Source organism: Cervus canadensis, chromosome 12 (genome assembly GCF_019320065.1).
Source record: "Cervus canadensis isolate Bull #8, Minnesota chromosome 12, ASM1932006v1, whole genome shotgun sequence".
Lineage (NCBI taxonomy): Eukaryota > Metazoa > Chordata > Mammalia > Artiodactyla > Cervidae > Cervus > Cervus canadensis.
This window is the reverse complement of record NC_057397.1, coordinates 8,901,680-8,926,755: the sequence shown is the minus strand read 5'-3', so window position 1 is coordinate 8,926,755 and position 25,076 is coordinate 8,901,680. Positions and strand designations below refer to the sequence as shown.

At 56.0% G+C, this 25,076-nt stretch overlaps 1 protein-coding gene across 9 annotated transcripts in view; it reads left to right on the top strand.

The window, feature by feature from the left end:
- Nucleotides 1-25,076, top strand: part of TSNARE1 (t-SNARE domain containing 1) — a 115,075-nt gene that overhangs the window by 72,690 nt on the left and 17,309 nt on the right. For 4 of the 9 annotated variants that reach the window (XM_043483422.1, XM_043483423.1, XM_043483424.1 and 1 more), the window contains exon 13: nucleotides 1,936-5,270. The exons of 2 other annotated variants lie outside the window; for them this stretch is intronic. In XM_043483422.1, coding sequence (XP_043339357.1) covers nucleotides 1,936-2,516 — 581 coding nt within the window. In that variant the 3' untranslated portion in view covers nucleotides 2,517-5,270. Of the gene's footprint in view, nucleotides 1-1,935; nucleotides 5,271-25,076 lie in introns of those variants that run through there. 3 more of the 9 variants (XM_043483430.1, XM_043483428.1, XM_043483425.1) reach the window with 1 other exon arrangement.

The window sequence follows — 25,076 nt, the reverse complement described above, 5'->3', positions numbered from 1 at the left end:
GGGTGGACAGTGCAGTCCAGTGACACGGGGCCCTGGGCCCGCTGAGGCAGGGAGGGCTTCCCGGGGCGTGCTGAGCAGGAGCAGGGGCAGAGGCCGAGGAAGGGGCTGCCCAGGCGGGCTCAGGGTGCCGTGGCCAGGGGGTGGACGCTGTGTGGGCCGTGCCGCTGGGGGCACGGAGGGGCCGGGAGGTGGTGGACGCTGTTCTTGCTCCCCGGGGGCTTTGGGACGTCAGCACTGTGCTGGGAGAGGGACTCGGGTTGCCTCGGGTAGGAGGGGCGCAGGGCGGGGCCGGCCAGCAGAGCCTCCCTCCCCAGGCCTCCCCCTGTGGGGAGCCTGGAGGCCACCAGACTCCGCGAGGGCGCGTCATGGGGGCGCCCACTGGGCCCACTGCTGCCCCCCCTTTTTTGCGTCGGGGCCCCCTGACCCCTCAGCCAGGGCAAGGGTTGGGTGTGCGTGACAGCTGGTGTGGCTGCCGGGGGTGGTCCGTGTCTGCAGGGCGGGGCTGGGGCAGGGCTGCAGAGTCTGGTGAGCGGCTCGGGGCCCTCTGCCTGCACAGCCAGCCCTCCAATGCAGAGGACGGCTGCTCCCCCGGGCCCGCTCCCTCCCGGGTTCCCAGAGAGAAGGCAGCGGTTGAAACTGACAAGCACGTGGACTTGTCAGAAGCCTGGCCCGGCCTCTGCTGCGGGGATTCGGAGCTGGACGTTGCCCGCCGAGGGCCTCACTCCCGAAGCCACATCTCAGCAGACAAGCAACACGCCGGCAGGGCGGCTGGCTCCCCTTTGTGCCCGTGGGGGCCACCGGCTCAGAAGGATCAGCGCGGGCTTGGACCGCGGAAGGAGGAGGGGACGGCGAGGAGGACGAGGACGACGAGGAGGCGGCGGCGGGGCGGCCACCCGTGCCCGGGGCCCGGCAGGCTCGGAACCTGGCCTGCCCGTTGCCAGGGGGCCCGTGGGCCTGGTGCTCCGGGGTGACGCTGCCCTCCCCAGGTGGGACCCTGCCCCATAGGTGAGGCAAGGGGGCTCCGCCCAGGAGGTGCAGCCCACGGTGGCCACCATGCAGGAAGCCCTCCGGCTCCTGCCCACTGCCCGCAGCGTGCTGGGAAGTGTCGGCAGGACAGGCATCACGGCCTCTGGCCTTCCACGTGCAGACAGGGCTTTGAGACCCAGAGGAGAGAAGAGCTTCCCACAGTCACATAGCTCCCCAGAGGTGGATCTGGTTTTGGAGCCTAGTGTGTAGGATTCCAGGTCTCAGCTTTTCCTGGTGAAGTGCTGCTTTTATATCCACTCCACTTATCTTCCTGGATGTCCACTTGGTGGATGGCCAGCTGGACAGACAGATGAATGGAGAGTTGGGTGGATAGATGGATGGACTGAAGGGCTGGAAGGGCGTCAACACAAGTGCGTGGATGGACAGACAGAGATGTGGGTGAGTGATGGAGGGGTGCGTGGTCTGGCTTGAGGATGGACGGCTGAGAGATGCACAGTGGATGAACAGGAAGATGCACACGGATGGATGGACAGAAGGAAGGAGGTGGGCAGATGGAGGGACAGGTGGATGCTCGACCAGCAAACAGATGGGCAGACAGATGAAGGGATGGATGTGTGGGTGGACACGTGTAGGTAGGCAGATGGACAGACAGGATAGTGGGTAGATGATGGCCAGCTTGGGTGAGTGGACAGACAGACAGATGGCAGCCTGGTGGTGGTGCCTTGGCCTTGGAGCCGCCAGGTTGGAGTTTTATCTCGGCATGCCTGGAGGACATCCTTCACTCTCTGAGTCTCGGCGTCCTGTGAGGGCGCTGCTGCCCACCACGGAGGGGCCCTGAGAAAGGCCGAGACAGCTGTGTGTACAGAGGGCCTCGTGCACCGAGGGCCCTCCTGGCATTGCCTGGACCCCGGCCGGCAAAGGCTCACGTTTCCTGTCTCCCCCTCCTAGCCGACAAGGAGGACGAGGCCCCTGGCTGCCTGTGGCTGCCCCTGCAGACGCTGGATGGGCCGAGCCCGCCTGAAGCCGACCCCCTGGACCCCAGAGGAGCCTTCCCTGCGTCCGCCTCCTCCCCGTCCCCGCCCGCCTCCCCGGGCTCAGCGCCCCCGGCGGCTGCGCTCCCTGGGCCCCCCCGGCCCTCGCCGCCCGCCTCGGCGGGACCCCAGCCCTCCGGGAAGGCCACTGGGGCTGAGGCCTCAGAGCTGGAGCGGCAGCTGCTGGACGCGCAGCGGCGGCAGGGCGCCCTGCTCAGCGCCTGGTCCCAGCAGCAGAGCACGCTGATGGCCCAGCAGAACCTACTGCTGGAGCGGCTGGCCGAGCAGAGCCAGCGGCTGGCCGACGGCATCGAGGCGCTCACCCAGACCCTGGGGAGGCTGGTGGAGGCCCTCCCGACCCGGGGCACCTCGCCTGCCAGCCCAGGCGGCTCCCCAGGGTGTGGGACCATCTGCAGACCGGCTGGAGCCTCTCAGGGCAGCCGCACCGGCCCAGAGGCCTTCTCAGGGATGATCCTGAAGGTGGAGGAGGAGACCTAGGGTCCGAGCCCCATGGGGCCTTGACGGAGCTGGAGAGGACACAGGACATCGCCAGTGTGCCCCTTCCGTCCTGCTGTTGCCCGTGGGCCCAGCAACCCCAGGGAGCGCCGGAGCGAGGTGTGCTCAGGGACAATGCGGAGGACGGCAGAGCCCCACCTCCCATCCTGCGTGTGGAGGTCAGGGCGCATGCACGTGGGCATAGTGCCCCCAGACCACCACCTGGCACGTAGACCCTGGAAGTATGCCTCGGCCGGGCACCCAGAAGACACCCAGCGTGTGCCCTGGAGTGACTCCTGGAAGCCCCCCTGCTCTGCAGGTGTACAGACTGGGTGGGGGCTGGGCCCCTGCGTCTGCTTGATTTTGCCTCAAGGGACCCATGCCCGAGGGCCTGCGATCATTTCTCTGTTTATGTCTATGACGTGAGATAAGTGTGTGCACAAATATTCCTTGGTACTGGACGGGGTGGGATGCCATTTTATACCTACTGACTTTTTTTGGAAAAAATATCTTTCTTATATAAATATAAAATAACAATATTAAAAAAAAAAAAAAAGACAGTGATGAGGGTGATGCGGACAGAAAATGAGATGGAGCTGGTCTGTCCTGGCTGTCTGTCCCCTGCGCTTTGCCCGCAGGCAGCCCTCAGCCCTCCCTGGGCTTGTGGTCCGCCTTGCCTGTGACCCCAGGGCGGGGCGGCCCCTCAGGGCGGCCCCAGGAGGCAGGCTCACGGCCAGCTTCCCCTTTGCCTCCTTCTCCGGACTTGTGATAACAGCCTTTTCCGGAAGTAGGAAGCTGAGGTCCTGGCAGGAACTGGGTAGCGTGCTGACCTACGGGCTCCCGGGGCAGCCCGGCTCGGAAGGAGCTGAGCGCAGGGTGGGACCTACACAGAGGGAGGGATGTTTCCCGGTTTCACTGTTCCCCACAGAGCCAGTGGCGAGTCAGTGACTCTTGTCCACAAAAGCGCCTGAGCCGCCTAGTGGCCCATCCGGCCCTCTTCAGTGTGACCAGCGTCCTTCCAGCCCCCTCGTCCCTGTGGTCAGATGTCCCCGGGTGTTCTCCATGGTGGCTCCTTCTGCCCTGCAAAGCCTGGGTGTATCTCAGGTCTGCTCTTGGTGGATAAACTGCAGGTTAGGGGTGGTTCAAACTGTAAAGAGTCTGCCAGCAGTGTGGGAGAACTGGGTTCAATCCCTGGGTTGGGAAGACTCGTGGAGAAGGAAATGGCAACCCACTCCAGTGCTCTAGCCTGGAAAATCCCATGGATGGAGGAGACTGGTAGGCTACAGTCCATGGGGTCACAAAGAGTCGGACATGACTGAGCGACTTCACTTTTACTAGGAGCCCATGCAGGAAACAGCTTAATGTGGGAAAATTGATGGTTGTAAAGGCTTTGCTGGTTTGCAGGGAGAAGTGAAATAGCCAGGCTTGTCCCCTCCCTGCAACCCCCTTACCTCCCCAGTCACCCCAGCACTGAGCCGGAGGCAGCTCAGAGGCCGGCCCTGAGATCCGGGATCCCGACAGACGAGTCTCTCTGGGGGAGGGCCCCACAGGCCTTTGGGGGCCCCTCAGAGGGAGGAAGAAGCATCACGTGAGCCCACGGGCAGTGGTCACGTAGTCTGCAGTGGGCAGGAGGGCCAGCATCGCAGAGTGACGGGAGCAGAGCTTCAGGCCCGCCTGGTGCAGAGTGCTGGTGCGGAGGTCTGCACCCCGGGACCTGAGCAGGTGACTGTGTTAGAAGTTGAGGCTTTTAGAGGGGATCGAGGTGAAGTGGGATCCCTGGGGTGACCTCTACCTCAGCGTAAAGAAGAAATCAGGGCAGAGACACCCGCGGGGGGACGGCTGCGTGAGGACCCGGGAGGAGGCAGCCAGCCACATGCCGGCGGGGAGGCCCCAGGGGGGGGACAGGCCTGCCAACCCTCGTCTCTGACCTCCCGCCTCCAGGACATGGGGTGGGCAGGGGTTGCATTTCTGTTGTTAGAGCTGCCGAGTCTGTGTTATTTGATGCGGCAGCTGCAGCTGGCCCATGCAGACCCCCAAGGTATCAAGCAGATACCTAACATAAGATAGTTTCTAAGGAATATTTTAAAAATGAGGTGAAGTCACAAAGATGAGCCGTGGTAACATGATCACAAGTGACCCAGCGTGTCTGGAAAGGGCCAGTGACAACTTTTAAGAACAAAGAACTCGGCGGTGGCATCCTTGGTCACAGATGACATGTGAGGCTTAGCCGGAGAAATGGCAACGCGATGGGGGACCTCAGAAACTGGGAAGGGTGACAGAGAGATGAAAGGGTGCAGAGGACCAGAAGTCCAGCCTGGGTCTGGGCAGGGTCCCAGGAGAAGGAAATCGAATGAGGAAAGGCGGTGCGTGACCCCCTGACCTCCCCATTCTGCAGACGGGGAGTGGGGGGCACGCACAACACCGGGTGGCTCCACGTGGTGGGAAACCTTGGCCCCTGAGCGGGAGGCTGGCTCAGGAAGGGGGACAGAGCGACAGCTCCCCCAGCTCGGTCACAGGCTCAGCAGAGGAGGCTGTGGGGAGACCAAGGCCCAGAGAGGGACTGTCAGCTGGAATCAGGCCCCGGGCAAAACCCTCTCAGGACAAAGAGGACTGAAAGCTTGAGGGTTTGCTACCAAGAGACTTTGACAGGAGCCTCTGAAGGGTGGACTCAGTGATGGTCCCGGGAGGAAGGTCTGTGCCATGGGCAGTGAGCCAGGAAGCTGGTCAATAAAGGACTCAGATAATAAAACTGTTTCATATTAAGCAGTGCTCTTTGACTGTAATGTCTAATTTGCGTGGGTCAATGTTTAGAAAAGACAGAACAGCAATGGGACAATGATAGTGTATTGGTTGTAAAGAATGATTACATTATTAATTTTGGTACCTGTTAGTAGCTGCTGCTGCTGCTTAGTCGCTTCAGTCGTGTCCGACTCTGTGCGACCCTAGACGGCAGCCCACCAGGCTCCGCCGTCCCTGGGATTCTCCAGGCAAGAACACTGGAGTGGGTTGCTATTTCCTTCTCCAATACATGAAAGTGAAAAGTTAAACTGAAGTCACAGTCCTGTCTGACTCTTCGCGACCCCATGGACTGCAGCCCACCAGGCTCCTCTGTCCATGGGATTTTCCAGGCAAGAGTACTGGAGTGGGGTGACATTGCCTTCTCCGTAAATTAATATAGAAGAGGACAATAGGATAAATAGAAAACCCGCGGCAAACCTTTGGTATCGTGTCCAGTAAACAGATTAATGTGGATGGATTAAAAGGGCCCATTAAATGTCAAGAATCAACAGATTGTAGGAAAAAACATCTCTCTTTGCCATTTACAACTAATCCAGTAAAACCTAAGGACAAGAAGGTGAGAAAGTGTAAAGAAAGACACAGTGGTCAGAGAGTTGGGAAGAGCATGAGTGGCTAGCCCAGCTTCAGACAAGATTTTATGTGAAGACAAACATAAATACTATCAATATCACTCATATTAGTAAATATCAATATATTAAATAGAATAGCGTGACCGGTTCAGCTCTTCAGGAAGATGAAAACTCCTTGGTCTCTGTACACTTAAGAAACAAGCTCCAAATAGATGGGTGGAGCCGGAACTTGCTGCCTGCAGAGGGAACCACCCTGAGAGTGGGAGGCGTCAGCATGGGCACAGGGAACAGGAATTAGTGAAGATGGCGCAGGTTTCAGTGATCACCGGCAGTTCACTCACCAGACCCTCAGACAAATAACACAGCAAATAACACCCAGTCTTCTCCAGGATGCCTGGATTTTGATCATGACTTAGGGCAAAGACCAAGTGTCAGCAAACTTCAAAGAATCAGTAAATGGGTGAAACACTGCAATTATTCAAAAATGCAATTAGGAAAATCCTCTCATTAGATAGCAGCAGCACAAAAATAAAGAAAAATTTCCTTGTATGTTGGGAAATATTTTAAACAGTTCTAAATAAATGGGAGGTCGAAGAAGAATAAATCATTAATGGATATGTAAAAAGACATAATTGAATAATAATGAAAATACTGCATATCAAAATCTGTGGGGTACTTCAAAGGAAATTAATAGCCTTAAATGCTTATACAACAAAAGGAGAAAGGCTGGAAATTAATGAATTAAGATATTAAAAAGACATTAAATAAGAGTAAAATGACTACAGAATAAACCCTGAGAAATTAGAAAGAAGAAGATTATAGAGACAAAGCAGAATTTATTACTGACGCTCCAATACTTTGGCCACCTGATGCGAAAAGCTGACTCACTGGAAAAGACCCTAATGCTGGAAAAAATTGAGAGCAAGAGGAGAAGGGGGCGACAGGATGAGACAGTTGGATGGCATCACTGACTCAATGGGCATGAATTTGAGCAAACTCCAGGAGATAGTGAAGGACAGGGAAGCCTGGTGTGCTGCAGTTCATGTAGTCGCAAAGAGTCGGACATGACAGCAACTGAAGGAAAACAAGAGCTGGCGCTTTGAAAAGACCATGAAAATAGACAAACCACTAGTAAGGTTGATCGAACATTGTAAGACATTCCAAAGTAATGAGAGAATTCTATGAACAGTTTTAGGCCAACAAGTTTGGAAACGGGGAAATGGACAGATTTCTAGAAAAGTACAATTTGTCAACACCAACTTAAGAATAAATAGATCAGTGGTCCTTGTAACCATTAAAGAAATGGAATGGGTCAGAAAGACCCCCCGCCCCTTCCCCTGTGGAGATTGGCCTTTAAAGTATGTTCTACCCAACTTTCAGAGCAGAGATCCAGTCTTGTACAAACGTTCCTGGACCACAGGAAAAAGGGAAATTCATAAGTATGTAACAATAGGTCGAATCAGAGATGACATACATTGAGGAGAGGGACATCATGGGCCCATCTGTCTCGTGGACACAGACCATCGGAGCACAGCATGTGCTGACCACGCTGAGTCCTGTGGCCTGCCTTTTGGTGGTTTAGCAGGAAACCTGGAAAACTACTGGCTTTGGGGAAAACAGTGTCCTCCCACCCCCACCCAGGCTGCTGCTTCCAGGAGGCGGATGACGGACGATGCTGACCTGAGAACAGCCCCCTCGTCCCCTGCCCTTCAGCGGGAACTCTGTAGCTGCCCTTGGGCAGCAGCAGACAGCGGGGAATGCCCGTCCTGGCCCCCGCTGCTCAGCCGAGGTTGGCCTTCTCCCTCCTGTCCTGCAGGCTTTCCAGGTCCTCACTGCCCGTTCCCTGCAGGTCTTCACTCAGACACGTGCTCCTCAGAGAGTCATCCGCAATCCCTGCCACACGCCTGCCCACATGCCCTGGGAGTCCTTGTGGTCCTGGGCAGGCGACCTCCACGAGGCTGGGCTCTGGGTGCTCCGGCGCCCAGGACAGTGCTCAGCACGAGCCCATGCTCGGTCAGCACACACCACGTGGTTCCTGCTCCTCCTGACTGCCCAGGTGTGGGCAAGGCTGGGGCATCAGAGGCACCAGGAGGCAAAATGGGGGCACGGTTTTGATCAGGGGAGATTAGAGATGCAGAAAGAAGGAAGGTCTCCAGTGGGTCAGGCCTGGTGTCTGGTGCTGGCCTGAGGAGTGAGAGCACCTGAACTCATCCAAGTCCAGCAAAGGGCAGGACTCACGAAGGGCCCTCCGGGCAGCCTGGTCCAGACCCGGAACCTCCAGGGAGGACGAGGAGGGACTCCCTGGCCGGAGCCCTCTGTCCTGTCCCCAGTGACAGGATGTCGTGACCTGAGAGCTGCGAGGCCTTGCTCGGGTGGTGGGCGTGGGCCCTGCTGCCCTGGCCCAGCTGGGAGCCCACCCTGGGGGAGGGGAGGGTGCCTTTTAATTTGGAGGCAAGCTGGGTAAATAAGCAGTCATTGGATTTGCCAAGGCCCGAGCCCCTGGGTACCGAGAACACTGGAGAATCTCATTCTCATGATCGCATTGTTATAGATTCTCCCTGCCATCTGCTGAGAAATGTAAATGTGAGTTGGGATCCAAGCGCATGGAGGGACAGCTGGCGGGGCTACGGGGCGGGGGGGGGCAGGAGGGTGAGCCTCACTCGGGCCTCGGGCCGGGCCCCAGGCCGGGCCTTTTCCCACCCGGCTCTGTTTGCTCCTCCAGTCCCTCTAGAAGTGATTGCCAGCAGAAACAGAACCCCAGGCAAACATTTAAGTCAGTCTGCTCATTACTGGGCTCGCTGCGCCTGGGTGGACGGGCAGAGGTCACGGGCACAGCACAGAGAAACTGGGGAGCCCTGCACCCCGCTCTGCCCCACCTGCCCCCGTGTCCTTGGCAACTCGGAGCAGCTTCAGGTTGGGTGGGTCTACATTCAAGCCAGTGGCCTAGCTTCAGCGCGACTCCGTGGGCTGTTCCCGTCCCCCACTGAGCCTCCCACCGGCTCTCCAGCAGGCCTGGGGACCAGACCTGGGTGGGGGCACTTGGAGCCCACAGGCAGTAGGGAGCGGCTCATGTCCTGGGGTCCACGGTGGGTGACTGCAGCCGTGAGCTTCTGTGGGCCCCTCCCAGCGAGGCCCCCTCACCCTTTCTTGACCCGGGAAGAAACCTGCTCAGGGGAGGTGAGCCCGCCTTTGGGAGCAGGCTCAGCCCTGACTTGGGGCCCCCTCCCGAGTTCTTCCTGCTGTACTAATATCATGAGTAGAGCTCCCTATGAGTGTGGGAATCCAGCCGGGCACTGGTGGCCAGCCTGGCATACACCCCCAATTTGTAGACCAGGGTGAGGAATGTCCTTGAGGCCCAAGAAGAAGTGCTGCAGGGATGACTGAAATGCCAGCCCTGTGGGCCAGATGAGGATGGAGGGTAAACCCCCACGGCCTCCCAGGGAGGAAGGAAGTGTCTCAGGGCAGTGCGTGCATGCTCCGTCACTCGGTCCTGTCTGACTCTGCAACCCCGTGGACTGTGGCCCGTCAGGCTCCTCTGTCCATGGAATTCTCTAGGCAAGAATGCTGGAGTGGGTTGCCATGTCCTTCTCCAGGGGATCTTCCTGATGCAGGGTTTGAGCCCACTTCTCTTTTGTCTCCTGCATTGGCAGGTGGATTCTTTACCACTGAGCCACCTGGGAAGCCCCTGAGGGGTGGTGGGACTGTCTTAAGCTAGAAGTGCCTGCCCCCTGCTTCCCTCCAACTCTGAGGGGTACCTTTGAGCCCCCGAGATGAGAAGAGTCTCAACCTGTGATCAGATGAACCCCATGAGGCCAGATGGTAAAGGCTCGTCCAAGACTCCGAGACACATAGCCAGCACCGCTCACAGCCCGGGAGGGCCGCAGGGGTGGCCAGGCCCTCGGGTGATGCCCGTTGTGTGTGTGTGCTCAGGCGTGTTGTGCTGTGCATGAAGTTTATGTGTGTTCACGTGTGTGTTCTGTGTGCCTGTGCACTGGTGTGCACAGGTGTGCACCCCTTGCCTGACTCCCGGGCAGAGTTGGGAACCCAGAGATGGGCATGGTCCACTTCCTGGATGGGGCGCCAGGCGTGCAGAAGGGCTTCTTAGGGAGGCAGCTGATCTGCAGGAGGCAGAAGAGAGCCGGACTCGGGGCAGTGGAAGGGCTGCACGCCCGGGGCCAGGCCTCCAGCCTCTGTGCTCCCCACCATGCCCCGGGAGGAGGTGCACCCCACAGTCCCTGGCCCCTGGTAAGACAGGCCCCTCTCCAGGCTGGGTCTACAGAGAGCCCGGGCCCTGTCCACAGTGCCCCGACCCCTAGCCTCCAGGTGGCCCTCCTAACAGAGCTTCCTCCTGGGCTGACAATCCCAGGCTGAGTATCCAAGGGCAGGGTGGGCAGATGGCGGGGGGCCAGGGGTCCCGCAGAATGATGATGGTCTGGAGGAGGCAGGAGGCTCCCGGAGGCAGCATCTGGCATCTGGCCCAGTCCCGGTGTTGACTGACCGCCTGGCTGTCCGGGGTGCTGGACTCACAGAGGACTCCGGCTCATGCCAGTGGCCCCAGTGTCTTCTCCTGCAGGACCTTCCTCCCCCTGCCCCTGCCCGCTCCACCATGGGGAGGGCCGTGGGGACCCCTGGCCTCTGGAGAGGAAGGAGGAAGGAGGCTCAGGCTGCAGTCACCCCCAGGTGGGGGCTGGGCTGGGAGTGGGGAATTGACTCCTCCAGAGAGGTGACGAGGGGACACCACCCCTTGGTGGGGTGACGGGGATGGCTGTGTGCGTGGGAAGGTCCCTTTCAAGGCAGAAACAATGCATTTTTAAAGTGGTAGGAATTTGGGCTCATTTTCAGCAGCTGTATGCAAATTGAATGCAAATGAGCCTGATTCCCTCCCAGTACCCGGGAGAGGCCCAGGGAAACGGGGGTCTGGAGAACCAGATCAGCCCAGCATCCTGTCCACATCCATAGCAAGAACTCACTTCTTCAGAAGCCAGGCTGAGTAGGGGACACTGCTGCTTCTGTGACATATGAGGACAGTCCCTGGAGTCTGACAGACTGGGTTCTAGTCCCAGCTCTGCAGTGACTACCCGTGTATGGCTTTGAGCACATCGCTGAATCTCTCTGCTCTTTGTTTTCCTTTGCTGTAAAACACAAACTGGTAATGCTGGTTGCCTGGGGAGCACTTAACACAGTGACTTATTCTGATGGTGATGGTGGTGATGGTGGTGGTGGTGGTGATGGTGGTGGTGTTGGTGGTGGTGGTGGTGGTGATGGTGGTGGTGGTGGTGGTGATGGTGGTGGTGGTGGTGATGGTGATGGTGGTGGTGGTGATGGTGATGGTGGTGATGGTGGTGGTGGTGATGGTGGTGGTGGTGGTGGTGGTGGTGGTGGTGGTGGTGGTGGTGGTGGTGAAGTTCATGGTGATGATGGTGGTGATGATGATGGTGGTGGTGATGATGGTGAAGATGAAGACAGTGATGATGATGGTGATGGTGGTGGTGATGGTGAAAATGGTGGTGGTGATGGTGAACATGGTGGTGGTGATGTGATGGTGGTGGTGGTGATGGTGGTGGTGGTGGTGGTGGTGGTGGTGGTGATGGTGGTGGTGATGGTGGTGGTGATGGTGGTGGTGGTGGTGGTGGTGGTGGTGGTGGTGGTGGTGGTGAAGTTCATGGTGATGATGGTGGTGATGATGATGGTGATGGTGGTGGTGATGATGGTGAAGATGAAGACAGTGATGATGATGGTGATGGTGGTGGTGATGGTGAAAATGGTGGTGGTGATGGTGAACATGGTGGTGGTGATGTGATGGTGGTGGTGGTGATGGTGAAGATGATGGTGGTGGTGGTGAAGATGATGGTGGTGGTGATGATGATGGTGATGGTGAAGTTGATGGTGGTTATGTGATGGTGGTGGTGATGGTGATGGTGAAGTTGATGATGGTGGTGATGTGATGGTGATGGTGGTGGTGATGATGATGGTGATGGTGAAGTTGATGATGGTGGTGATGTGATGGTGATGGTGGTGGTGATGTGATGGTGATGGTGGTGGTGATGATGATGGTGATGGTGAAGTTGATGATGGTGATGTGATGGTGATGGTGGTGGTGATGATGATGGTGATGGTGAAGTTGATGATGGTGGTGATGGTGGTGGTGATGGTGGTGGTGGTGGTGGTGGTGATGGTGCTGATGGTGGTGGTGGTGGTGGTGGTGGTGATGGTGGTGGTGATGGTGGTGGTGGTGATGGTGGTGGTGGTGATGGTGGTGGTGGTGATGGTGGTGGTGATGGTGGTGGTGATGGTGGTGATGGTGATGGTGGTGGTGGTGGTGATGGTGGTGGTGGTGGTGGTGGTGGTGGTGGTGGTGGTGAAGTTCATGGTGATGATGGTGGTGATGATGATGGTGATGGTGGTGGTGATGTGATGGTGATGGTGGTGGTGATGATGATGGTGATGGTGAAGTTGATGATGGTGGTGATGTGATGGTGATGGTGGTGGTGATGATGATGGTGATGGTGAAGTTGGTGATGGTGGTGATGTGATGGTGGTGGTGATGATAATGGTGATGGTGAAGTTGATGATGGTGGTGATGTGATGGTGATGGTGGTGGTGATGATGGTGGTGGTTATGATGATGGTGATGGTGAAGTTGGTGATGGTGGTGATGTGATGGTGATGGTGGTGGTGATGATGATGGTGATGGTGAAGTTGATGATGGTGGTGATGTGATGGTGATGGTGGTGGTGATGATGATGGTGATGGTGAAGTTGATGATGGTGATGATGATGGTGATGTTGGTGGTGATGGTGAAGATGATGGTGGTGATGTGGTGGTGGTGGCAGTGGTGGCAGCAGTGGTGGTGATGACGGAGCTGGGGATCAGGCTGTGGTGGTGATTTGGGAATAAGAGCAAGTTCTCCACAACAGGTCTGGGACTGACCCTGGGAGAAGGGAGAAGAAAGTGATCTCTGTCTGTGAGATGCTTGGATCATCTGTGGAGGCCTCCCCAAGGTGGGGCTGACATCCTAACTTGTGTCCTTACCCTCCAAGCCCCGGAGGCCTCTGTCCCTAAGACCTCTGCCCTCCACAATGCCAGCACTGCCGCCGTGCCCTTCGGGGCTGCCAGCGTGCCTATCTTAGGGAGGCTGTGACATTGGCCTGTGGACCCTCCTTTCCAGAGTCCCTGCTGCGCCAGGAGGATGGTGCAGGTGGGGGTGGGGAGCCCAGGGAGGACGCATGCACTCCTGGCCCCCACCTTGCCCCCTCTCCCCCACCCCCACCACAGGACACACCCTGTGCTTGGTGCAGACGGCAGCCCCCAGGTCCCGCGCCTTCCTCTGCACGACGGCGCTCCCACCCCACTGTCCTCATCCTGCCTTCGGGACCTGTCTCCCCTGGTCTCCAGCTCCCCGGGCGGGCACGTGTGTGTCTCCACCCTCCTGGACCACAGCACAGGCCAGGTGCAGCGTGAGTGTCCGGGATCTGCCGGAGGAGCTGCTGCGCTCCGCACCGGGCAGGGAGAGTGGTCAGGGGATGGAGCTACAGCATGCAGAGCCCCAGAGTGTGGCCGGTCCCCGTCCTGCTCTCGTGACAAACAGCCACTGTTGCGCGCTTTGTGGATGTGGGGCTGAAACTCAGGAAAAGCCAGCACTTGCCCCAAATCATGCAGCTGGCAACAGGGTGGGGTCAGAATTTGAACCCAGGTCTCTGATGCCCGGGCTTGCCCGTGCATCTCGGGATTTCTCACCGAACCAGGCGAGTGTCATGCTGGAAGGACCCAGCAGTGGGAGGAACCGGAGGGGATGGCCACAGAGAGATGGGGTGCAAGGGTCCGGGGGGGGCAGCCCCCACCCCACCCACCATGCACAGACAGGGCTTCAGAGTGCTCTGGCAGCCCAGGGAATAATTGTCCTATCCACTATCTCGAGCTGCTGGAGAGGGTGCTGGGCTTGGTTGGGGGGAGCAGCTCCTCAGTGGAGGAAAGGGCAAGGCTGGGGTGAAGAGGAGGCCTCCAAGCCAGGCCCCAGAACACATGGGCTGCCTGGAGGCTGGCCACAGCCCCAAGGCTTGGATCCCAGAGGAATCCAGCTGGCTGGGCCCTACCTTCCGCAAACAGATATAGATTGTTTCATTGAAAACCTCAGTGCTACCAGGCCCACAGGACCGGCCCTCGGCTCTCCTGTACTTTCTGCTGGGAAAGAAGGGGAGAGGGAGGCAGAACTGTAGCCCCCACAGTGAGAAGCCAGGAGTATCTGCGTGGAATTGATTGCTGTCCCTGGAACAGGCTCAGCTCTTACTACAGCGCCATCCCAGGCCAGCCTCAGGCCTGAAGGGGTCTGGGGGCCACAGGGATGAGGGGTGAGTGGGCAGCCATGGTGGGGCGACCTGAGACTTCCGCCTGTCTCGTCCCCGGCCTGTCCCTGGCCCTGTAGTTCATGTCCCTGCTGCCATTCCTGCAGCATCACACGCGTGAAGTCCCAGCCAGCAGTGGCCAGGCAGGCACCCCGTCATCCGCCTCTGAAGCCTGTCCTGCTGCACAGTCTGTCTTTCCTGAGTCAGCATCACCTGCCCGTCCAGTCTCTCCCAAATGCCACTTGCCCTGGGAGGGACTGGCCTGGCCCAAGCTCCTCGTCTGTGTGAGGCCTCAGATGCCATCCTCCAGGGTGGGAGGTGCAGGGCAGGGGGGAGGGGGCTTGTGCCCCAGCTCTGGGTACCCACCCCTCACTCAGCCGATCCTCACATCTGCCGTCTTCGGGGCAGGCAGGAGGCAACGTGCCCAGGGTACAGAAGAGACAGCCTAGGTTTGGGGGATGGTTGGGCGGTACCCAGTGCAAGGAAGATCCCCAAATGGGGATGCGATGCTGAGGCTGCCCCTTGGCCTGACGTGGGTGTGATGGTGGCAGTGATGACAGGAAGTGACAGGGGCACCTGCAAGGCTGTGTGGTCCTGACCAGCTCCTCCCGGGGAAGGAGTGGAGCTTAGAACTGGCCCAGCCTGAGTTCTGGCTGCATTAGTTACTTGCTGTGTGACTTTGACGAGGCCTCGTATGATCTCTGAGCCGTTCTCCTTGTCTGGAAGAATCCCCTTGCCCAGGAAAACTGCCAGTAACGCCCATCGGGAACCCAGCACAGGCAGGCCTCCCTTCTTGCGGCGAGCACTGTCTCCTCCAGCACCATCATGGGGGCGGAGGTCAGGACCCCAGCCTCAGACTATCCATGAGGAGAGAAGAGGCCCAGAGAGGCTCAGAGCCTTGGCTTGGTGTGCACAGCCAGTTGCGGGCTCAGCCCGGATGAAAACCCTGGTGACTGCGTCCTGGCCGTGCTCTTCCACCTGCTGCCAATGCATTATTAATCTGGCCCTCCTTGGAAGACAAGCAGCGTGTCTGTTTACCTCTTGACAGCAGAGATGGGGAACAACAAAATTAAACCAAACAAATCGCCCAGACATCAAACAAGCTCTCCCTCCGAGCGCATGCTCTGCAGATGGAAGGACAGGCGTGGAGCACGGCTGCCGGGACTCAGGACGCCATCCCTCCGGCGAATCATGGGTCTGTCTCCAGGGTGGGAGCGCTCTGGCCTAACCAGTGCTTTCAGCAGGCAGGGGCACCAGGCAGCCTGCCTGGGGTAGGCAGGTGTCCTGATTGGCAGAAGCTGCTGGCTGGCTGTCCCAGATGCGTGGGGCGGGGAGGGGTGTGAGAAGGATGCGCGGTCCCCACGCTCTGCCTGCAGCCTCCTGTGCTTCCCAAAGAGTGGGGCCCAGCTCTTCTCAACTGTGACTTTTGGGGGGTTGGCTTCTCCTTCTCAGCCTCAACTGGTGGGAATCATGAGCCCGGAGAAGCCCCAAGTGGGCACTGTCGGATGAGTCCTGGAGGTCTGGGGTCAGACTCTGCAGAAGAGGGGTCTGACTGAGGTGGGGGTGGGTGAGAAGTCTGATGGGCCTGATGCCATCCATTGCCCTCTGTGTGTTCCCGGGTCTTGGCATCCTCAGCCTGTGAACGGGCTGCAGTAGTGTCAGGCTAGAGTGTCAGCACCATGGACAGAGGCAGGGTGGCTGGACGCCGGGTCATCCTTCAGGACTGCCCTCCTCTACAGGCTCAGACCCCAGGCCAGGGGGGCGGTGTCTCACATTAGTCAGTCTGCGGGGGCCCTGGGAGGGAAAGGACGGTCAGTAAGCACTGTCCCTCCCCTTTGAGAAGCTCTACCTGTTTCTTCCTGAAGCCCCAGGGTAGGAGCTTTGTGGCCATCGAAGAAGCAGGGGTGGCAGTTAGGCTAACCCCTGCCTGCATCACCAGCGCCCAGTGGTCCACCCGACCTCACACATCAGGGAGGTCCTGGGCCCACAGACTCCGTGATCCCCACTTCCCTACCCCCGCCCCCTGGCCCCACCCCGGTTCTTCACCGTGGCTTCGGGGACATCTGATGATAGCTCATTAGTGATACTGTCAACAGGGTTGACAAAAAGCCTCGGGAGAGGAAACCGAAGCGAGGGGACAGCTCTGATCCTGGCTTGTTAAGCCATCCTGATGCTGTCACCGCGAGCGAGGCTTCTGCCACGCAGACGGCCAGCGGCATTGACGGCTGCTTCTCTTCCTGCTGGTCCAGCCTGCACTGCCGTCTGCCGGGAAAGGGGTCTGGGGTCCACCTTGCTGCCCCCACACCAGAAGCACCAGCACCTGGAGGATTTCAGCTTGCTCCTGCCCTGGGGAGGGAGCCTCGCTCTGGCACGGCTGTGCAGAGCTCTTCTGTTCCCTGGGTTTGCATCTTCCCCCAGGACACACTCACGCTCGCCACTGGCAGAAGAGATATGAAAACCAGAGAGGAGTGCGTGGCTGTGAGCCTGAGGGTTCCGGGTGGGGCTGGTCAACTCAGGGCCTGCCTGAGTTATAGACCAGCACACAGTCCTCACCGAGCTGCCAGCCGCAGCACCAGCCGTGCCCCATAGTAAGGGCCGCTGGGGCTGTGCTGTCCACTTTGGAGAAGCGGGTGAGAGGCTGGAGAGGCCTCAAGGGCCGCCGAGGGTCACATGGCTGGCTAGCAGTGGGATTTCCAATCCCTCTGTTAAACAGGGCTCATCCTGTTCCTCCATGTATCAGTCAGCACAGGCTGTTTGGCTGCAGTAACAAATGAGCCCAAGGCTGGGTTTGGTTCTCGATTGTGTTGCAAACCCACAGCGGGATGGTGGTGCCTTGCTCCTGTGTTTGACTCTGGAACCCATACCGGTGGGCAGCCTCCCCTTGCCAGGCTCACAGCAGATGAGAGCAGTGGAAGAATCGAACAGAAGCTTTGAGGGTCTGCCTGGGAGCTGCAAGTGACCCTTTACTGCACCCCCTGGGCCCTTCATAGGCCAGAGGGGGGCTGGGGGGCTGCAGCGGGTGGTCCTTCAGGGAGGGAGGGAGAGGCCCAAGAGAAGGGCTGTGCATTTCTGAACGATGGTCCAAACCTCCCCTTGCTCAGAATCACACCCCTACCCCCAGCAAGCCACCTCCACCCCAACTTCCATCGTCCTCTCGTGGCCTCGGACCAGGCCTGCCCTCCCTGGGGGTCTGGGGACAGATCACCCTGCTCCTAGGTTCCCTGGACTTGGGGACTTGTCACCACACACACAACTAACCTCAGTGACCCCCCTGCCCCGGGTTGGGACCTTCTCACCCCCGGACCTGCTCACACTTCTCACCCCCAGACCTTCTCCCTTCTCAGTCCCGGACCTTCCCCCTTCTCACCCCTGGACCTTCTCCCTTCTCAGCCCCAGACCTGCTCCCTTCTTACCCCTGGACCTTCTCCCTTCTCAGCCCCGGACCTTCTCCCTTCTCACCCCTGGACCTGCTCCCTTCTCAGCCCTGGACCTGCTCCCTTCTCAGCCCTGGACCTTCTCCCTTCTTACCCCTGGGCCTTCTCCCTTCTCAGCCCCGGACCTTCTCCCTTCTCACCCCTGGACCTTCTCCCTTCTCACCCCTGGACCTGCTCCCTTCTCAGCCCCAGACCTGCTCCCTTCTCACCCCGGACCTTCTCCCTTCTCAGCCCTGGACCTGCTTCTTTCTCAGCCCCAGACCTTCTCCCTTCTCACCCCAGACCTTCTCCCTTCTCAGCCCTGGACCTGCTCCTTTCTCAGCCCCAGACCTTCTCCCTTCTCAGTCTGGGACCTTCTCCCTTCTCTCCCCTGGACCTGCTCCCTTCTCAGCCCTGGACCTTCTCCCTTCTCACCCCTGGACCTTCTCCCTTCTCAGCCCTGGACCTGCTCCCTTCTCAGCCCTGGACCTTCTCCCTTCTCACCCCTGGACCTTCTCCCCTCTCAGCCCCAGACCTTCTCCCTTCTCAGCCCTGGACCTGCTCTCCCTGGTGGCTGGGTCCACCCCTGAGGGAGGATGTCACCTGGCCTGGGCCCCTGGTCCCTGGGGTTTGGGGCACATCCAGGGGGCCTCCTCCCAGGCCCTCCTTCTTCTCTGCCTGGGGAGCATCCAGCCTTCCTGCACCCCTGTATCTTCACCCCCACAGCCCTCCCCTGGCCCCAGTGGGTCTCAGCCCGCCTGGGGGAGGGCCTGAGTGCTGTGACGGCTACAGCTACCTGCTTCAAAGCCCTGGCCAGTCCCCACACTGTCATCGTTACGGCCTTTTTCTAATACAGTGTTTGATACTCACACAAGGTTGTACACTTCGCATACTGAATGATTAAAGGTGTGACGATGTGGTGGGTCTCTAGCAGCCCCCTTGGCAGGCCACTGGGATGGGCCCCGTGCCCGGGGCAGCTTGGCCCCCCCAGCTCGCCTGCTGCCCACAGACTGCTCTGTGTTGCTTGTTCAGTTGTGCTTGCGTTTTATCTCCATAAAAATCAAGCCGGACTCTCCTTCCTTCCCCAAGACTGGCTGCCTTTTGGATCCAGCCCCTTTTCTAGGGCTCGCCGTGTGCTTGTGCGTGGCTCCAGTCCACACGTCTCACTGGTTCCATGTGACACTGTGAGTGTTGTCACAGTTCGTGTGTCCGCTCCCCTCGGGATGGAAAGGTGTTCCCCTCGAGTGTGCGCTTGGTGGGGAAGGCTTTTTCTGGGTCATGGCCGAGGAGCAGGGCCGCTGGGTCAGAGGCACGTGGATGGCTCAACTTGACCAGATGGGTATTGACCATCGCACTCCCCCCAGCGACGTGTGGGCTCTGCCCGCAGTGTTGGATATCGTCAGCTTCTCTAATCTTGGCCAGTCTGGTGGGAGTGAGATAGTGTGTAATTGTGGTCCTCATTTGCATTTTCTTGATTACTAACGCAGTTGGAATTTTTGTATGTTTATATTTGTGTTTCCTTTGCTGTGAAAAGTCTGTTCATGCCTTTTGCCCATTTAAAAACTTGGAGTGTTTGTTTTTGCTCCTCGGTGATTTGCGGAATGTACACACACGTGTGTGTGTTCTAACCTGGATGACACTGCTCTGCACCTGGTCCCGCCACCAACATCACCACCCTCCCGCCTCGTGGAGTCTCTTGAGGACTCCGGGGGCCCGTGCCCACTCCTGGGCCCCCCACACCCCGCGTCTGGGAAGTGTTCTCCTTTGTTTTTTCCTGCAGACCTCCAACTGCCTCTTACATTCCAGCTCCGGGGTTCAGTTGCCTTCACTGCGTCTGAAGACCCCTCCTCGTGTCTCTCTCTGCCCTGCTCCCAGTCCCATGCAGGCCCCAAGTGGTCCCTTTTGGTCCTGCCGAGTCCTCTTCCCGCATCACCGCCTCCCTGTGCTCATATCTCCGCTTTTGTGCTGAGCGACACTCTCTGGCAGGTGGCCCCACCCTTATTATTTCTAGCACTGTCCTCGGTCTCCCTGGCCCTTTGCACTCCTGTGTATGTTTTGGAATCTCCTCGTCAGTTTCCATAAATAACCAAGTCAGCAATTTTTATTGGAATTGCATTGCATCTGTGGCTCCAGTTGTTAAGAACTGATATCCTCATGGTATGGGGACTTCCTATCTATGAATACAGTATATCTAAAAAAAGTGAAGTCGCTCAGTCGTGTCAGACTCTTTGCTACCCGGTGGACTATAACCCACCAGACTCCTCTGTCCATGGGATTCTCCAGGCAAGAATACTGGAGTGGATTGCCATTTCCTTCTCCAGGGGATCTTCCCGACCCAGGGATCAAACCCAGGTCTCCCACATTGCAGGCAGACATTTTAACCTCTGAGCCACCAGGGAAGCCCACAGTGTATCTATTTATGTCTTTTAAAGTGTTTTAAAATACATTTAAACAATGACTCTCTCTCTCTATATATATATATATATATATATTATATATATCTCATATCTTTTAAAAGGTATATACCTAAACTTATTTGTTTGTTTGCTTCTATAAATGGTACATGTACCAGCAGGTTGCTGATATATAGAAATGTGTGTGATTTTTGTGAATTGAGTCTATGTTCAGCCAGATGTTAATGTCTAATTATTTCTCATACTTTGCCTAAGGATTCTGTTAGGTTTCCTTTGAAGATAATCCTGTTATTATCGATAATAACAGCTTTATTTCTTCCATCCTAATACTTATGCCTTTTAATTTCTCTTTCCTGATCACTGTGTAGGCAGGGAACCCTGGTGAGTCCTGACTTAGAAGGAGGGAAGATGGGCTTCCTTGTTTGGTTCCTAATTTTAAAAAGGAATGCTTCCAACCTTAGCCCGTGAAGAATGTTAATTTTAGATTTATTGTACTCTTTGTCAGATGAAGGATATTTGCTAAGGGCTTGACAAGAGTTTTTTTAGAAAAAGTATGGGCTGGGTGTCCAATTACACCGTGTATATATTTATCTGTTAAGATGATTATTTGTTTTTTTTAATCTGTTAACTTGGTGCATGTTGCGTGTCGCTCTTCTTAGGTTCTCACCAGAGTAAATAATAACAGCAAGTGATGATGATGTGGGTTCTCTCTCGCTGCTGTTCTGTTTGGGATTGTCGCTTCTGTATGGGCCTCTGCACTCCCCTCCTCCTTATGACCTTGTCCGATTGTAATGACACGTTTGTCTGCTTCACATGAAGCTTAGGGGCGTGTTTTCCCTCTGTTTCCCCTGTTCTCTGAGTTCTCGGAGTGCTCACAGACCATTCAGGTTCTGTCTTATTCTTGACTCTTTTGGTAAGCCACCTGTTTTAGGAGTCTATCCACTTGCCTCGATTTTTCGGCGTGGAGGCTCCAGGTGCTAATAACTTGCTAATTACTTCACAGTGTCCGGTCCATCTGCGGTCTGTACCTCTTTCATTCCTGCCTCATCGGTCCAGTTCCTTTTTGCCCTGCTCACTCTTTCCGGACGCTAGTCCTTTTAATCTGACGCTGTTGTTCTATCTTGTGCTGGTTTCATCTCCTGGTTTTCTCTTTCTCTGCATTGTGTGGCTGTTCTTCCTCCTAGTGTCTACGGCCTGGTGCTCAGCGTATGCAGTTGCAGCCCTTCTCTTGTTTTCTGACATCAGCATTTTGAGTCTACAAATCCCCCCTAAAGGGCCATGTTTACTGTGGCTCCACGTAGTGATATATCATATGTCCATTATTGTTCAATTTAAAATAGTTTATCTATTATGATTTTTTTCTCTGACCCATGAGTTATTTAGAAATGAATGGTAGGATTTCTAAATGCATGGGGATTTTAAATTTGCTCTTTTCTGTTATCTTCTAATAGTCGCATTTTGTTTAGAGGATTTCTTTTATGTGAAATTTGTTAAGACTTTCTTTATGGCTTAGAGCTTTCCAATTCTGCAAATATTCCATGTGTATGAGAGAAGAATGTGCATTCTTTAAATACACAGACATGGAAAGTTCTATTAGTGTCCAATAAACCAAGCTAGGTAATTCAGATATTCTGTATCTTTCTCTTTTGTAGTCTGCCTGACATCATAAATTGAGAGAAATCTGTTGAAATCTTATACCACATTGCTAGATTTGGAAATTTTTCCCTGTAGCTCTATAAATGTTTCCTTTATATATTCTATGGCTCTTTTTTTCTAGGTTGCATACGAGTTTAGGGTGGGTGTATCATCTTGGTAAATTGAAACTCAGCATTATGAAGTGACCTTTCCTATCCCACATGATGCCTTTTATCTTAAAACCCATTTTGTCTGCTCTCAATGGGTCTATTCCTGCTTTCTTTTGATTAATGCTTTCACAATGTATTTTCCTATTCTTTTATGCTTTTGATATGTCGCTTGTAAATTACTTTGAGCTGGATTTGAAAATCCATAGTGACAGTCTAGCTCTTGTCCTGACTGAGCTTCAGCCACGGCTGATATATTAGCTCTCGTTTCTCTCATCTTACTTTTTGATTTCCACTTATCTTTATTTTTGAAAACTGCTTTTTTAGTTCTAAGTTGTAAACTTTTTATTTTGATAAAGATTTCAAATTTACATGAATGTTGCAGAGCTAGGACTCAGAGATCCTGCACCTCTTTAAGCCATGCTCCCCGGTCTTTGGCACTTCTTTGTCCTGAGAATCACTTATAGCCACAGTGTTGCTCCATAATACCTCAGCGTGGAAGTACCGAAGGCCAGGACGTGCTTCTGCATAGGCATCAAACCAGTAAATCACACTTATCAGATGTTACTGTCGAATCATTGACTCCATTCAGGTGTCAACGAGGATTCCAATAGTGTTCTTAACATCCAGGATTCTAACCCAGTTTCGTTTGTTGGGTTTAGTCACATCTCTTTAATCCATGGATGTTTAGAAATTAGTTCCTTTTATCTTGCAGTTTATTTCCATCTTTCATTTGTTTCCCTTGAGATCTGGCTGCAAAGTCTAAAGGCAGAGACCTGACTGCTGTCCCTTCCTGATGGACACACAGGATGTGTGAGCTCAGGCCCCTGCCTTGGGCCCCCGACATCCTCAGTTCTTTTTGTAACAGACTCCCCGGTGGGATGCTGTGATTTTTGCAGCTGCTGTGAAGGAGGATCCATTGTGTCATGTCCTTGGGCTCCAGTGGTTCTTTTCATCTCAGATCTTCTGGGCTCTTTCTCCTTCCTGAAGTCACTTTTTGGGACCAGTCTTGGTGATCATGTAGACAGTTTTTTTTGTTTGTTTTTTTTTAGCCACAAGGCTTATGGGATCTTAGTTCCCAGACCAGGGACCAAAGCGGTGCCCCCTGCATTGGAAGCACAGTCTTAACCACTGGACCACGGGGGAAGTTCCATGTGGACAGTTTCTGTTTGTCTTTATTGCCGCGTTGCCCAGGTCTGTCACACGGGGTGTTGCTCTGTCAGGAGTTCCCTCTGGTGCTGGCTGGCTCCATTCAGCTACCGAGGAGTTTCCTGACTGTCCTCCTGCATTCTTCTTCTTATTTTTTGGGATCTGTTTTTTTTTCCTCTGGCCAGTTGAAGAGCTTGTCTTTGTATTTAGAGTTCTATGGTTTTCCCAAGGTACGCCCAGATATGGACTTTTTCCCTTCTGCTTTTGGCTGTTGGGTCAGTGGACGCCTGTGTGGACCCGTCCTGGAAAACCGCAGCCGTCACCGCTTACGTAGTCCTGCCCCCTTGCTCCCCGCAGGCCTGTCATCAGCTGGGCCTGTGTTAGAAGCCTCCTGCCATCTCTGTAGCTTGGACCATCTCCTTCCTGCTTTCCAGTCCTCTTGCCTTCTGGGATGATGGCTGGTTCACTCAGATGCATCTTTGTTTTAGGCTGGGTTACGTCTTCTGCTGAACTTGTCAGCTAAGTCTTTCACTTCAAAAACTGTGTTTCTTTCTAGAAGTTCATTTCTTTTCCAGATCTTCTGTTCGTTCTTAATAGGCCCTGGTTGCCTCTCAATGACTGTATCCTTCATTCTTTAGACATTTTACCCATGTGTCGCCCTCGGTTTTTACAGTCTTTGGTTGTCTAATCTGCTTCTTGACCCTGCTGCCTTCTTGTTTGATGCTGTTTGATGCCAAGTCCGTGTCTTGGCTGAGTTGGAGTTGGGGGTTTCTCATCCGGAGAGTGTTGAATTCTACTTGCCTGCCGCCAGGGCACTACTGCATCGTTCGTAACCATGTCGCTGAGGTCTGTCCTCCCTCCCTGCAGGAAGTGGGGACGGAGCTGTCTGCTGGACGTCTCAGCCCCGCTTACTTGATTCTCCTGCCCAGTTCTACAGGGTCGCTCTCTGAAGCAGAGTTCCTGGGAGACCAGCCCCGCTTGGATGGGGCTCAATAACTGCTCCTTCCCGGTGCTGCTGGGGAGGGAGCCCAGCTCACCTGTTCTGATGGGGGGTGTGCAGGCATGGCATGGGGCTTCATCCCCGGAGGTACTAGACGCAGCCTTCAGGTCAGGACGTGAGTCAGCCAGAGGGTGGACGCGGACGGTTCAGGCCCTAGCGGACAGGCCCAGGTCCCATGCAGGACCTTGCCTGGCGTGGGGACCTCAGCCTCTGCCAGAGCAGCGGACGAGCCGGGAGCTCTTAGCCGCCCTCGGGTTCCGTCCTCAGGACGGGTGCCCCTGAGCCCCTGTCCTGAGGCGCAGAGTCCCCGAGTCAAAAGTCACAGTTCTGAAATTTCCCCCAGCCGATGTTTCCATAATTACAGCATCTGTAATCCACTTAGAAAACACGGTGTTTTTGATGCTCACACTTAAGAAACAATCCATTCCACACCCATCCATCCAAATGGCTCCGATTTTGAATAATTCTTTTGAAATGGAGTCTAAATATATACAAATAGATGTTTCTGAAATGTCATGTATTCTGAATACATTTGCATGAGAAGTGGCTTCTGAGGAAGAGAGTGGGAGCCTGATGGCTTCTGAGGAGGGGCCGTGGGGGCCGCGGGTCAGACGGGAGGAGCTGGGGGCGAGGGCTGGAGACCAAGGACACAGAGATTTACAGGGCCACCGTTCGTTTAAGGTCGGTAACTCGGCCTTCACCGTCCTCGTCGCTGGGGCGCCATCACCCTTCTCTGGGCTTCGTGCTCCCCAGGGTCTCGAGGACAGCCCCCACGTTCCCTGCAGGCGGCGTCGGGGGTGGGGGCAGAGTGCGTGTTGGTCCCACTGAGTCCCAAGCCGGCATCTGATGCCCAAATGCCCTGGCCCCTCCTCACCTTCCCCTCCCTCCTTCCTCCCTGCTCCCTCCTCCCCTGCAGAGCCCCTGGCTGCTAGAGACAGAGGAGTCCAGGGCCCCGAGCCCTTTGGGGGACGGTGAGCCCAGAAGGACCCAGAGGGCCAGGCTGAGGTCTCAGCACACGTGGGCCCTGGAAGAGGCTCGGTCTTTGGTGAGCACCTACTGTGCCTGGGCCCTGCTGG